The sequence below is a fragment of the Sebastes umbrosus genome, chromosome 1 (assembly GCF_015220745.1).
Source record: "Sebastes umbrosus isolate fSebUmb1 chromosome 1, fSebUmb1.pri, whole genome shotgun sequence".
Lineage (NCBI taxonomy): Eukaryota > Metazoa > Chordata > Actinopteri > Perciformes > Sebastidae > Sebastes > Sebastes umbrosus.
In genome coordinates this window covers 6,471,837-6,487,729 of record NC_051269.1, presented here as the reverse complement: position 1 = coordinate 6,487,729, position 15,893 = coordinate 6,471,837, and the positions used below count along the sequence as shown (strand labels likewise).

Sequence of the window (15,893 nt, the reverse complement as noted above, 5' to 3'; positions counted from 1 at the left end):
GCATGTAAACGCACCGCAAAGATGACAGCCAACGGCCAGTTAGCACGTTCGTTCACATGTGACACAATGACTCTCTTGAGGAGAATTTTCAAAGTGATGCCAGCTTTAAAAGAAGACGCCACTTACTGATTCAACACTTTGTTTAAAAAGATGCTGAATAAAAGCCAAACCTGTCAGACCACCACGTGTGGTTCGGGCTGAGAATCAATCAATCTGTATTAGAATTAGTCCAAATGTCTGTCACAAATGAGCCAGTTATAATTTATTTCATCAACTTCATACCTTGATTCAGTCAAAAGTCAAAAACAGTAATTGAAAAGGGTTCATCTTGATAAAAGTAGCAATCCAGGATTGAGTCTGAGGTACAGTGGTATGAATATCTGAAAAACGACAGCCTGTAGATCACAATATAGCATGTTCTCTGGTAATTCAATAAATAAATAGTCAACTATTGTCTGTGTAAAGATATAGAGGAGAAATGTCTATGATATTAGAGCATCAATATATCATCAACTATTGGCTATAACCGCATGGTAAAGCCTGTGTTTGTATAGTCCTGTGTGAACTACATACGTGACAAATGAAAAGTATTTTCTCATTTTAAGAACTTGAGTGCAAAATGAACAAAACAGTTTTAAGTGAAATTATATAGAAAAAGCCTACATCACAATAGAAATGATATAGAGAAATACATATACGGTAGACATTTTTCTATCATTTTGACGGTATATGTCGTCATATTGCAGCTCAAGTATGAACCCAGAACGGTGAGCAGCTAGTGTCAACTTCATGGGTTAAGGTAGGATTGTATTGTGATGAGTTTCATCTCCGCGGCTCATGTTGGCCATCTTCAGCCGGAGGATCTGGATCTCCAGGCTGAGTTTCTCCCTCTCCAGCAGCAGGTTTCCTCTCTTCAGCTCCAGCAGATCCTCATCCACGACCACGGGCCGCGGCGGTACCGGCAGGTCCGGCAGGTCCAGATCTGCAGAGAAATCACATAATCCACTGAATCCTACAGCTACATCAGCACGGGTTAGGGAGGCTGGAAGAGTTCAACATCTTGGGGAAATGATTCACTTTCTGACAGAAATAAGAAGATCAATACCACTCTCTTTAAATTTGTAAAACACAAAGCTATAGGGAATGTGTCGTCATCAACAGCAAGAGTGCCATCCGATGGCTGTTTACTGCAAGTGTCAAAAACAAGAGCTAAACTCACAAAGTTATGGGTTTCATTTTGCAAGATACGGTAGATTAAATATGCAGTATTAGCTGATGTTTTATTAGTAATCCGTTAGCATAACATTAGCTAGTTTATCTTTGATCGGATGATTGTGTAGTTGGTATTTGGCTTGTAGATCTTAATGTCATATACCTACCCGTTTGTAAACTGGACATTGGCACTGCCCAGGCCATATTGCCGGGCCCGCTTGGAGGGAAGAAGGCACGGGAGAGCCAGGACTACGCTTGGCAGACTGTCAGACCATGCTGCAGTAAAATGAGAGGTTTTCTAAAGGGACTCTGGTGCTCTGAAACACTACCGCTCTTGTCCGTAGGCCGGGATCGCCAAAAACAACACTAAATGATAATAAAATATAAATGAAGAACTTGATTCATGACTTCATTATATTACTGGAACCTTCATCTACAACAAATTACACCCTGCATTCAAATTAGCATGTTAACATGTCACACAGAACTGCAAATGCAACCCTCCTACAGGTGTAGAGATACAGGATGCCTGCAGAACGTGAATACATGAACACTAAGTCTCGCCAGAGTTTTACACAAGACGGATCCTTTCTAGCAATAACCGTGAAACAGCTAGCTTGGCTCTGTCCAACAGGAACTGCCGAACTGTTTCTTGGCCAGGAACGATTGCCAGTCAACCAGTGAGGCGAGTGTCATGATTGATGACCAGCTAACCTTTAAGGTTCACGTGGCCACAATTGCTCAGTCGTGTCGTTTTACCCTGTACAACATCAGGAAGATCAGACCCTCCCTGCATGCCACACAACTCCTGGTACAGGCTCTTGTAATATCACGCATTGACTACTGCAACTCCCTACTGGCAGGCCTCCCTGCATGCACATTCAAACCTCTGCAGATGATCCAGAACACAGCAGCATGACTGGTCTTCAAACAACCCAAAACAGCACACGTCACTCCGCTGTTCATATCCCTCTGCTGGCTCCCAGGTGCCGCTCGCATCAAATTCAAAACCCTGTTGCTCGCTTACAAAACAGCAACAAAAACGGCTCCCTCATCCAGGTGTACACTCCCTCCCGCCCACTACGCTCAGCCTGGTACTCCCATCACAACAGGGCCCTAGGTCGCTAGTTAGACTCTTCTCCTCTGTAGTCCCCCCGGTGGTGGAATGAGTTACCGAACTCTATTCGATCCGCAGAGTCCCTTTCCACCTTTAAGAAACAGCTAAAGACCCAACAGCTCTTTCATGAACACCTCCTCACCTAATGACATTGTTGCTATTGAGGATGTTGATGATGTTGAATAGGATATTCACGATGATGGTGATATTGATGACATTGTTGATGTTGTTAATGAGGATGATGACAAAAAAAAAATCTACTTCTATCCACCCTGTGCGTTGCCTCTGTGCACTGCCTGTCGGTACCTGTGTCCGATTGGACTTGAAGCTGTTGTTGGCTCTAACTCACGTTGTTCCCTCCTATCTAGATCGTTAGTTGTGTCGTAAGAACACTCAGATGTCCGTCGCTTTGGACAAAAGCGTCTTCTAAATGAAATAGTAGAATTGTAAATGGCAAATTGCTGTTTGGAGGATGGATGGGTCAAACAAACACACAACTTTAAACCAGGAGACCACTGTTTGTGTCCCGCGTGAAACTAAAAGTGGATCACGTGACTTGTCAGTATCTTCAGTCCGGTGAGTTGTTAGTCAGTGAAGTAAACGTCAACCACAACCATTTCCTAACCCCACTGAAGTGGTAGTGTTGCCTAAACCTAACTTCCTGTGAAAATGGAAGTTTATTTTGAAAGGACATTATGTATGACTCATATAAACGAACGTATACTGACACGCTGTCTCTGGTCTGTCCAAAAAAACAAACGCTAGAGGGGTACTTGTACTGTAAATTACCAAGGTGTATTGGTGTATTTGTATTATTGTATTGTGGTAGGCTACGTGTATTGTATGATGTGTATTTTCTTGTATTTTCATATTTGTAGTGTATTGTAGTTTTATCATATAGAAAGCTGTATATTTTAATTACACTGTACATGTAAAAGCCCAACTAGGGAGAAGAGTTGAACATTAGCTATAAACTCTCTGTGCAGCACATCAGTTTCATGCCCTGTATTGGAACGATGTTAAATTGCATCGTCACAAAATACCCCGTGTGCCGGTCTCCGTTGCCGAGGGGCGCTGACCAAATGGTGATATTTGGCAAGTTGTTAGTGAGAATGTGTTGGCTGTTCATATATAATTCATAGCCTGATATATACAACTTTTTCTTCCTAAAAACATGGAGAAAATTGATTTTTAAGGGCGTCGTCACACCCTTATTAGCCAAGAGGGGAAACGCACCTAGCTGCTCTCACTTGTTAATCAGGAGTCAGTCAACAGGGGATCTGAATCACCTCCAATCAACTAAGAGGAACTGAGACATTCAGCTAAAATGACATGACAGCAAGTACCAAAGAATGATGGACTGCTACACTCATTTAGCATGAACAAAACTGTGATTTTATTATTTATAGTAGTAGTAGTAGCAGTAGTACATGATCATAATAATAATAAGTATGTATGTATATTTGTGCCGGTTACCATCCTCTTCACGTGCTGTGGTCGTCGTGGACTTCAGCTCCACCTCCACGGGGTAATGGTCGCTCACGTCCAGAGCCTGAAAAATAAACAGTTATTTATTGATTGACAGTTTGTCAACCTTCAGCTATAATTGTGGATGAATGTGAACCAAGTTGTGACAAAATCAAACCAGGGGTGAAAGTTTCTGGACATTTTCATGCTGAATTAGGTGATATTATAAACTGATCTAATTCCAGACTTTAAGGCTCTTCACAACAGCACAATAATTAGTTAGTGAAATTAAAAGCTCAAAATAACAACAGACCTGCTCGTCACTGAGTCCATATGCCTTCTGGAAGTTGAAGGGTTTGGCAGAGTTTGGTACGACAGCCTGGAGCATGTCGTCTCCGTAAACTACTATCCTGAACGGAGACATACAGACAGACATGCACAGTCTGTTGAGTTGTTCACACTGATTCACTTTACTGTACTCTCCCTTAAAGGGAAACTTGGCTGTTATAAATACAGCTCAATGTATAGATACATAAATACAATAAACAAATAAATATAAAAACAGTAACGATTAAAAGCAAACAAACAAAATGCATAGACACAAAACTAAAAACACAGATTTATGGTGCCTTCAGATGTGGTGGTGTTTACCATGTTCATGAGAAGGGTCCACATGAACGCCCCCCTCATATCGTATTCACGACCTCGGAAGTGGAAAATTTCTGAAGGCTTCGAGTTCATGACTTGTGACGTGTTTGTTGATGTTGTCAGAAATGGCGGAGGCCTTGGAAGTTAATTTTTCGGTGCATAATAAGTTAATACATTGTAATTTTAGTCGTATATTTTTTTTCTAAATAATTTTATAATATGTCTGAGGAAAATGTTGATATTCCCAACGGCCTCATCTTTTTCCTCTGTCATTATGCCTTTACATTTACTACATTGTGTTACCCACTTGCTAGCTTGCTAACTTGTTAGCCTCTGTGGCTTCTAGACGCCGACATTAACATTAAAATTGCCGTTGCTTGGCAGCGGTGTTCTCACGACTTAACCACTTGAACGCCAAGCATATAGTGTACACGACTTTCCATGTTGTAAACACAAGCTCACCAGTTTCATTTGAAGGCACCAGTTGTTGTCTGAGAGTCCAGAATTTCAATTTAGCACGTTTCTTTAACCTCTGATGGTCATTTTATGATTTATTACAGTAAATGTATTATATATTGGTCCTTTAACTAAAAGTTCAGAGGTATTTCCAGCAAAATGTACTTATGAAGTATCAGTCATTAATGGTATACCAGCCAGATGGACTTTTTTATAATCTGGCAACCCAAAAGTTTGCTTAATGGCCTATGAGTAATCTTAAAAGTGTTATTAAATGATTTGATGAATCGTAATACAGCCATTTATCACTGAACCCTTTATAAAGTATGTTTTATTATAAAGTGGTACCCAGCAGGTACATGTTGTAGCTGGTAAAGATAATGAAGTACTTTTATAATATGGACAGTTTATAATGTTACATTTATTCTATTTTTCCACCACTGGGGTTTGTGTGTGTTACCTGTCGTATGTGTGGTCGTTGCGGGTGCTCGCCGTGGTGTCGACATCGTCTCCAATCAGCCAGTGGAAGTTCTTGTCGCTACGGATACGGATGCCCTTCATCTTCTTCTTGGAGACGTACAAGCCGTCCGCATTGAAGTCGCCCAAGATCATCACATTCTGGAGGACATCAACACGTGTCAACAAAGACCCAAACAGGTAAACACTCACAGAAATACTTTAATTTCTCACAATGTTGGATCGTTCTTTTGATGACTTCCTCAACTATTAATCATATAAAAGTTGATGTTGTATAGAACTGTTTTTTAGGTTAGTTTGCATACACACGTCCACCACCTGGAGTTGCAGAAGCTGGACGTTTATCATTTATCAGTTACTTTTATACAGGCGGCAACTTCCAGGTCTGAGAAGTGAAGTCAATGCTGAAGCTCCTTAAAGCTGCATTCTGTCTAACAGCCAGCAGGGGGCGACTCCTGGTTGTATAGAAGTCTATGAGAAGATGAGCCTACTTCTCACTTGATTTATTACCTCAGTAAACATTGTAAACATGAGTTTATGGTCTCAATCACTAGTTTCAAGTCTTCTTCAATACAGCATGATGTTCATTTAGTAAATGATGGTCCCATTTAGAGTCAAATAGACCATAAAGCAGGGTATGCTTTAGGGCGTTGTGACCTTGTGATTGACAGGTCGCTACCACGGCTTTGTCCGGTCTAGGAGTTGTCTGTGTTTTTGTCTTACAATTTTAACCCTTTCACAGTGTGTTTTCACTTCATCAAAGTTAATTGTAACATTTTGGTCGCCTGAAAAACCAAGATGGTGATGGCCAAATACCAAGATGGCGACGCCCAAAAATCAAGATGACAACAGCCAAAATGCCAATCTCAAGGCTTCAAAACCGCAGTCCACAAACTAATGGGTGACATCACGGTGACTACGTCCACTTCTTATATACAGTCTATGATTTTAGCATTTACCCAATGCTTCTCGCTATCTTTTTCAACCATTTATCCGTTACTTTTAGCTAAATATTTCAACTGTTTATTTTGATGTATAATTCCTAAATCAAATTGTAAGTTTTTTTTTTTTTTTTAATTAGTCCATCTCTGCCTTCTGGGATACAGGTATTCCTGTTAGTGAATCACAGATCACTTTCATAGCCAGAGTACTAATGATGTCATGTCCCTACATCAGTCATCCACTTCTTCTTGACGTGCTGGAAGACATCGTAGAGTTCGTCCAGCTCCTTCTCCGAGTCCTCTGGTTTGGTGTGAACTGGGATCAGCACCAGGTCCTTCAGCACTGTGGTAGACACACACACACACAGACCTTTACATTCACACAGCTGTGTAGCTGACAGGAAGTAATATTCTCAATCTGTGTGAAAGTATTCATGATAAAAAAAACAGTTCAAAACTATACATTGACATTTTAATTAATCACACGAAAGAAAATGTTGGGGGCGTGACAAATAAAAGACAGGAAAATGCGAAATACTAGCCTGGGCTTTTATTGTGAAAGGCAAGAACAAAAGGAGTGGATCTGGTCTGCGCTGCCTTTGTCGAGGTTGAAAGGAGTGATAAAGTTTGCCGCCTTGGTTCAGACTACGGAGCCTCTGTGTTGTTTTTTTCATGAATATAGGCGCAACTCAACATGTTCCGCACATCGTGATTGGTTGATGCCTTTATTTGCCGGTGAAAACTCAGAAAAATCTAAATTGTTGTGATAAAAAAGTATGTTGCTTCTTTGTCACGTAATATTCACGTTCCGTGTGAAAGTATTAATGACAATAACAACAGTTCTAAATAATATATTGACGGGCAAATTAATCACACGGAAAAAAATGCCTGGGGCGTGGCGAATAAAAGACATGAAAATACGAAATACTAGCCTGGGCTTCTATTGTGAAAGGTAAGAACAGAAAGAGTGGATCTGGTCTGCGCTGCCTTTGTCAAAGTTGAAAGGAGTAATAAAGTTTGCATTATTGGTTCAGACTATGGAGCCTCCGTGTTGTTTTTTCATAAATATAGGCACATCTCAACCCGTTATGCACAACGTGATTGGTTGATGCCTTTATTTGCAGTCTGAAAGCTCAAAAAATCAACCTCTTTCAGAAAAAAATTACGTCACTTTTCGCCGAGTAATATTCGCGTTTTGTGTGAAAGTATTGATGACAAAAACAACAGTTCTAAATAATATATTAACGTGCAAATTAATCACTAGAAAAAAAACGGCGGGGGCGTGGCGAATAAAAGACGAAAATGCTAAATGCTAGCCTGGGCTTTTATTGTGAAAGGCAATAACAGAAGGAGTGGATCTGGACTGCGCTGCCAAATCTCAGAAATTCAACCTCATTCCAAGAAACAATAACGTCACTTTTCGCCACATAATATTCTCGTTCTGTGTGAAAATATTCATGACAAAAACAACAGTTCGAAAAATTTAAAGACATGCAAATTAAATGTCACGCCCCCCGGTGTGTACGGCCTTAAAGAGGTGAGAGCACGTGTTTTTGCATTTCCTTAATTCATTTTGTGTTTTTGAAGATATATTTTTACCTGTACTGAGGCATCTGAATCGCAGGATGTAGGGATCTCTAGCGAAAACATCTCCTCCCTCAGTCAACTGGTCATCAAACTGATAGGAGCCCACCAAGTCAACCAGGTCATCCCTACACAAACAATCAATACATTATATTTTGATTACGCAGCTTCAGAATGATCAGCAGAGCAGGTTTCTTTCTGATATCTGTAGTTAGAGGGTCCTGTTCTGTTGGAAATGGATCAACAAAACCAGCTCAAATGATCAACATCCATCAGATACCACAGTTGTTTGAAGGCAGTTGGGCAGGGCCTCATTACATACACTTCCTAAATCTTATCTCATTGAGCATTTGTGCTATAGCAGAAACACGCTTCCTGACTGCATTTAGGAAAAATCAACTTATCTTAGGATAAGAATTTAGCTGTTACAGAACTGTCCTAACATAGGGATTTCCCAAGTTAGGAATCCTAAATTAGGATGGCGTAGACCCTTTCCTAAATTCAAAGTAACAGTAACAGCACTGTTGTTAGGTTTGTATGGCATAGGAGCGGGAAAAAAAAATCAATTGACCTATGTATCGCAATTTTTTTCATTCATTTTTGAAATCGATTTTTTTAATACCAGAATCGATATATATATGCTTCATTTGAGTCTATGTGGAGGTAGAAGGAAGTTACCGCTTTTATTGTTGTAGTCTGAGTAACGTGATGTCATATCCGTTCCTTATCCGTCAACCAAAACAAACCGCAGCGAGCCGAAACGAGAAAGTATAAAACGTTGGAGGGTCTGCGTGGATACGACCTGCACCCTCCCGTCTTAAATCCAGCGTGGTAAACACTACACATCCAGTAAAGGATGGAAACACTTTGAGTTTCACACATTGTTAGGAAAAGCAGAGCTACAAATCACGGCTAAAGCTGCATGCTAACTCTGTCACGGACAGGAAACGTTATTGTATCACGGTAACGTGCGGTGGAGCCGGACGTCACTCTCATCTCCGTGGTCAAATAGGCCGACGCTACAACTGTAGAGCACCAAACATTTATTTCTTCGCATTTTTATGGCGAACCAGTGAGGATGTGCTACACTCACCTGTACAGGAACATGAACTGCTCCTTGTAGCGCGTTCGGCCCAGACGGCTGCTGATCTGCAGGGTGTAGTGATGCTTCCTGTTGGCTCTGGACAGACAGATGTGATGTAAAGTTTCCCCTTAAATAGTTAAATCAACGTACTGTATATATGTAAATTCTGTATCTGCTCACCCTTATCACATTTGTTGAGGGAAATTCAAAACTAAAACACACATTTATTTAAGAGTGATGAATCCCAATGACTCTGGTGATCCTGTCACTCTTCTTCTAGCTCCTACGAATGTTCCGCTCATTACATGCATACAGTCTTTTCAAAATAAACTTACGTCTTCACAAGAAAATACTTGGTTAGGTTTAAGAAAAGATGGTGGTTTGGGTTAAAATAACGACAGAAGTGGCGTTACTTAAATATGGAAGTTACATGAAAAATAAATTAACGTTGACTTCTGGTTTCACACGGGACACGAACGCCCGCCGGTCTCCTGGTGAAAGTCTGGTGGGGTTTTTTACGCTGCGTTTTTTCGCTCTTTATACTTCCTGGTTCACTATTACGTGGATGACATATAAATTGATTTGGTGGGATATGTACAAATTACAGTGCGTTCATTTTCAAAGGCATAGATACGAACAATGATCCTCTGACTTTTCATCTAGGTAGCGCAGTGCAGACCAGATCCACTCCTTCTGTTCTTCCCTTTCACAATAAAAGCCCAATCCGTATAATATTCGCAGAAGGCCTTTAGTTTTGTTTCAATTATTTTGTCATAAGTTGTAATATATTTATAAAAATGCAAGGCCGAGGAAATAATTTCCTGGTCTTAATAATAATGATGATAAATAATAATAACAACTAGAATGGCACTCGGAGAGCGCGGACCTCCGCCAAGGTGCGTCACTTTAAAAACAGATCACAGCTCACAGCTGGCGGCACCGTGAGGTGGTCGGCTTGTTGTTAACACGCTGTGTTTCCGTGTAACGCATCGGCGGATACCTCTCTCATTCAGCAGCCTTGTTATGTCTGTTTGACGTTACACTACGTCGTCTCTCATCCCGTCATCTACCGCTTTTTTCTTTCTCACCACGGACGGACAGCAGCTCCCGCACACACATCCACACACGTATCTCTCTGCTCTCAGAAGGAGGCGAGGTCATGCGTCATCAACGTGTCATCAGTTACACTGCGCTTGTTTTATACCCTGTGGTCTTAATGCTCAGGCTGATTGGAATCCTTCAAAAAATTCCTGAATCCGGACAGACAGACAGACAAACCAACAAACAAACCAAAGCCGGTGAAAACATAACCTCCTTCAAGGCCAAGGGACCCTATAATGATAATAATAACAATAAAAATAACAACAACAATAATTATGATAATAATAATAACGATAATAACTCACTTGTTGAGTGCATCCTGGAAGGTTTTTACAGACTCTCCACTGATGTCCACGACCTCCAGGATCACAATGATGTCATAGCGAGACACGACCTAGGGGGGAAGACGTTTTTATTACCGGCTTTAGTAAATTCAGGTCAAAAGTCTTGATTCTGATCAGCTCACACAGCCCACGGTACATCTCACAAAGCTGATGCAATTGGCATTCACTCATCTCATTTCAGTAATAATTCTAGTTTGGTTTCCCATAATTAGTCAATAATAATAATGGCTTCAGCAACACGTCTCTTCTTCGTGTAAAATGAACACATGTTAATGGGAGCAGGTGACAGCGCTGCAAGTCTTTTAGTTTAGTAAAATGTGTGTTCACACTGGTCGTTGTTACCCTAATCAGGACATTGAGGACATCTGGGTCGGACACTTTGTTTTTTCCAAACTTCTGGATGTTAAAAGCTGCTATTTTCATGGTGGCTGCAGAGAAAAACAAATACAAAACAAACAGAAAGAGGAGGCAAATCTTAATGAGTCTGATAGTGGCTGAACATGTACAGGCATGTGTGTTATTACTGTATAAGCTGCCAGTCTGTGTGTGAGACTCGTCTGAGGCCTCCAACGCACTGTACAGTACACACTGTAGACACAGAACAAAAGCGTGTTGTGGTTTAATTACACGCTGTAAAGATAAAAATAGTGTCTCATTGAGTCTGACTTCATACAGCAGGCATGTGTGTGTGTCATCTTCAGTTCTTCAGGAAAGACTGACAATTATTTCATGTAAAAGACATGATGACTACTAAAACTAAACCTGATGATAAAATGTGAAGAATTACAAAAGACAATGTGGTTAAAAACAGTTCAACAGCACCGTCGGTCAATAATAGTTTAAACTGCTAAATCATCATCAGAGAAGGAGAACGCAGCAATAGATTAGGGTAAAAGAACAGAGTAATCAACCCTGTCTCACAGGAAACCGTATAAATACCACAACATTACATTACACTTGTCATGAGTAAGCATTTTAGACGCAAACGTCCACAGTTAGGTTCAGGCAAGAAAACCACTTAGTTAGGGTAAGGGAAAAGGTCGTGGTTGGGCTTAAAATAAGTACGGAAGCACGTACAGAAACAACGTAACACAACTACAGAAACAGCCCGTTCGTATGAAGAGGCGTATAAGTGCCACAATAATGCGCCTTTCTTGATTTCCGCGTGTCCTTTGATCGCCATGTATCCTGTACTGACTGCAATGTAAACACATCCACGTATAAGTGCTACGGTAAGAATTAATGACGTAGCATAAAAAGAGAGAAAGACCACTGATGGTGGGCGGGAGGTGAGGGGGATGGGTACATGGGCATTCCTCGTGTCATTTGTACGTATTTTAGCCTCTTTGCGTGTTACTTGTACGGCACGCAAACGTCCGCAGTTAGGTTTAGGCAAGAAAACCCTTTAGTTAGGGTAAGGGAAAACATGAATTAGCTGTTTTCTGAATTCTTCCTCCTCTTCAAATCAGTGAATGCTTCAAGGTAAACATCTGAGGACAACGTTGTTCTGGACTTGTTCTAACAGGTTCAGTCTTTACGGCGCCCCCTCACTAATCCCCCCGTCAGCCTCCATGGTCTGGGATCTGCTTCACGTCTACACAGGATATATCTACTGCTACTGTACTAACACTGGACTGAGTTCAGCTTTCAGCACCAGTCTGTCAGTCTGCTACAGACTCCCATACATCTCTAAAGAGAAGTCAAACAGGTGTGCAAATAAAGATGTAAAGAAAAGAAAAATCATTGTCTTAAAGTCATACAGCTCCTATAATGTCTCTAATGTCTTAAAGTTATATGACGAGCTTCTATAAAATATGATGCAATGTTATAAATTAAATTATTTCAATTGACCCCGCCTTCACCAGCTGATACCTGTAATAATATTATAATCATTTAATTTACAGTATATAATGATGCAACTTTCAAAAAGAGGCCATACTGCATTTTACTTTTGATACTTAAAGTACATTTTCTTAACAAAACGTTTAATATGAGTATTTTTACACTCGGGTATTGCTAATTTTACTTTAAATGTATTTCACCACCAGTGATAATCCACACAATGTCCAACTGAAAGCAAAAAGTGTATTTATTCATACATTGGTGAAAAGAAATAGTGTTTTGAATATACTGAGAAATTAAATATTTATTTATAATAATAATATTTAAAGACAAGAGCTAAAAAACTAATATTAAGAGAATAAAGTCGTACTCTCTTGTAATTTAAAACCCTTTTCTTAAAATATAATGTTTTCTCATAAAGTTTCCATCCCATCTCATAATAATATTATTTTTGCAAAATGAATGATCATTCTCATAATTCAATTACTTTTTCTTGTAAAAGATTGTCAAAATATTCTAACTGTATTCTTGTAATAGTCTCTGTTCTAACATGGTGTGGGAGTGTTTGTACGTAAAAAGACTGAACATATTTAGGGTGCTGTGTGACTTACAGTTTAATCAACTTTATAAATGACAATATTAGGAGCTCAGTTCCTGTTTATTAAAATCAATACACTAACATTAAAAGTCTGTTTTTGGTTTAAACATCACCAACGAGGCAGCAGCATGTCCACATAACAGCAGCCTGAGGACAGTATAGAGTCTCCCCACAGGAATGTAATATAATGTAATATAATATAATATTATGTAATGTAATATAATGTAATGAATGGTATTGACTTGTTATCACTGCTGTCGATCAAAGATCAAATAGCTGGCAGCGCGCAGTAAACAGCAGCTGTATCTGCTACGTACATGACATGTTATTAAAAGTAGGCTTTGATCATTATTGAACTGTAACTACATTTAAGTATCAGGTGTTTGGACCGATAAATATCGTATTGGTACCTGATTCGTACAATGAACAAGGAGTTTAACCGTTTTAAACAACCTCCCGTTGAGGTTTGACAGGTAGCTCCTAAAAGATCTAAAGTGTATTTGCATGTTGAGGTGGTTGTCCGACAAGTTGGTATTTGTCCTGCTTTTCAGCTGATAACACACACACACACACACACACACAAAGCAGATGCATATTTCCTGAGAAAACACCATGACGTTGTTGTAAACATTGGATCAGATATCACCTCTTGTGTAATGGGTGGCAGCAGTTAGTCTCTACCTGCTGGTGACGTCCCGTCTGCTCCCAATATACACTGTAAAACCAGAGTATTCACAACCTTTACTGTAGTAAAAGTACTACTACCACACTGTGAGAATACTACACTACAAGTAAAAGCTGTGCGTTCAAAACCTTACTGAAGTAAAAGTACTAATACAACACTGAAAATACTCCACTACAAGTAAAAGTACTGTATTCAAAACGTTACTGAAGTAAAAGTATGTCAGTATTATCATCTAAATGTAGTTATAAAGTACTGCTGTGTCAGTGAAATGTTTTCCTATTATCTATCTGATGTTTCTGGATAAATATTACTGCTGCGTTAATGTGTATGTTGTATTTTAACTCCTTTATATCCTGTTGACTAGTTTAATCTGCAGCAATGCATCATGGTCTATAAGATCATCAGGTGTCCTGTGAGAACATCGTATCTCTAATGTTTTCAGCTTTGTGACGATGCATTTTCCAGCTGATCCAAGAGGCTTTTTATAGAGTTTATTTAGCTTCAGGAGGACGAAGAGGAGGATTTATTTTTCATCCTTCAGTTTATTACAAATATTCAACATCAACACATCTGGAGATACCTGTTTTTACCTGGACAGGAAGGAACTCAAGCTGTCAGATAAATGTAGGGGAGTAAAAAAGTACAATATTTAACTCTGAGATGTAGTAGAGGAAATGGAAATACCTCAAATTTGTAAGTAGTCCTTGAGTAAATGTGTCAAATGGTGTGGGGTTTACCGTGTTCACGAGGAAAAAGTGGAGTGAAAAACGCAATATGTACCTCTGAGATGTAGTTCAGGAGAAGTAGAAAGTACATGGAAATACTGAAGTAAAGTACCTCAAATTTGTAAGTACAGTCCTTGAGTATATGTACTTAGCTACATTCCACCACTGCATAAAACAAAATAAATATGAAATAAAAAGTCACCTGTGATGTCTGAATGGACATGTTATCACTGACAGAGACCGTTCTTCATAGAGCTGCCTCCTCTCAGTCGATAAGTCAACTAATAATTCAGCCGTTTTGGTCTCAGTCCACTAAGATTTCTTTAGTCGATTAGTCATTTTTTTAATGCTTTTTTCATGCTGAATGATTATTTCTTAGGATCCTCTGAGCACATCTCTGGTAAACACTAGATTTAAAGTGGTGCTTTTGTGTGATTCTTTGTGGAGAAACTCAGCTTTACAGATCTGTCGATTAAATCAACTAATCGATTAGTCGATAAAATCATATGTTAGTCAACTAACAATTTCTTTAGTCGAGAACAGCCCTACTTCTTCACAATGAGGAAGTTTTACTGCTAATGTTTGTTTACTTTTACTCAATAATTGTTCCATTGTTGTTTTAGTGTGTTAAACTAAGGATTTGAATTCTTCATCCACCAAAAACATGAGAACAAAGTGTCAGGGAGAAATGAACAGATGTGTAGTGACTCATAGTCCACCTGCTGTTTAAGGGCTGACAGATGTTTCATTGTTTAAAGACATGTAAAGCCTCTCAGGTATTCAGCTCAGCGTGAGCACAAACCAAACAACAAGTAGTTTCTCACCTGCAGTAGTCGAACAATCTGCTGGTGCTGAGAGGACGTTTAGATCCGACCAGTTTATTCCTGATAAGAACTAAATACAGTGGAGAAAGAGGAAGACTTCACTGTGAAACCTCTTAGATCTGAAGTCACTGCTGGGGGGGGGGAACATTGTGGTTATAGTGTCTGACTACAGGCAGTGTGGTTGGTCGAGAGCCAACCAATAGCAGGACTGGACGGAGACACAGAGCGAAAAAGTGTTCCGCCCACATTACTGTCTTCCTGTTGAGTGTGTAAAAAGAAAAATGTGTGCGTGAGAGAGAGGAGGTCATCTGGTCTTTATAGGCTGAAAACAAAACCCATACATTAAAATGTGTTTGTGTGACAGAGGGGAGATCATTTGGTTTTTATATAATCAAATCAAAAAGAAACCATAAATTAAAATACATTAAAATGTGTGTGTGAGAGAGGATGTTTGTGTGGCCTTTGTTGCTGAGCAGTAACTCTACAGAGATCAGACAACATGAAGCCACAATGCAGAGACACATGACACAACCACAGGAAGTAGTCTAACCAATACATCAGTCTGGTTTCACATTCATGTCGCCTGTCATGTGACAGAAAAACCCTCGGCCCTTTCAGAGTGTAATGACCGTGTTCATGGGGTAGCAGCCAAACATTCACATAAACAAAATGTAATATAATCATATGTGTCATTATCATGAATTACTTCCTCATATTTTCTTTAAAATGTGTCAAATATTTATAACAAATATCTTAAAATAGAGATTAAGGTCTTCTTTATCACATAA

At 39.6% G+C, this 15,893-nt stretch overlaps 1 protein-coding gene and 1 long non-coding RNA gene across 2 annotated transcripts; one reads left to right on the top strand and one right to left on the bottom strand.

Moving 5' to 3' along the window:
* Positions 1-247: 247 nt before the first annotated feature.
* On the bottom strand, positions 248-15,238 carry dnase1l4.1 (deoxyribonuclease 1 like 4, tandem duplicate 1). Its single transcript, XM_037765719.1, has 10 exons — positions 15,106-15,238; positions 10,774-10,859; positions 10,393-10,481; positions 8,996-9,082; positions 7,918-8,030; positions 6,549-6,661; positions 5,361-5,518; positions 4,110-4,206; positions 3,806-3,881; positions 248-982 (listed from the first exon to the last, which is right to left on the bottom strand). Exons 2-10 carry the CDS (start codon positions 10,852-10,854, stop codon positions 795-797), a joined length of 1,002 nt encoding a protein of 333 aa, XP_037621647.1. The 5' UTR covers positions 10,855-10,859; positions 15,106-15,238; the 3' UTR covers positions 248-794.
* On the top strand, positions 2,881-15,737 carry LOC119486170. The gene is made up of 3 exons (XR_005206475.1): positions 2,881-3,026; positions 14,217-14,221; positions 15,726-15,737. It is a non-coding gene; the product is annotated as an uncharacterized LOC119486170 (long non-coding RNA).
* The last annotated feature ends 156 nt before the right edge of the window (positions 15,738-15,893 follow it).

Excerpts from the sequence above, each read along its gene's own strand:
- dnase1l4.1 (XM_037765719.1), bottom strand. The coding sequence starts at position 10,854 with ATGAAAATAGCAGCTTTTAACATCCAGAAGTTTGGAAAAAACAAAGTG. Across the intron at positions 9,083-10,392 it reads TTCCAGGATGCACTCAACAA|AGCCAACAGGAAGCATCACT; the intron begins GTGAGTTATTAT and ends CTGTCTGTCCAG. Across the intron at positions 5,519-6,548 it reads AGAAGAAGTGGATGACTGAT|AATGTGATGATCTTGGGCGA; the intron begins GTAGGGACATGA and ends GATGTCCTCCAG.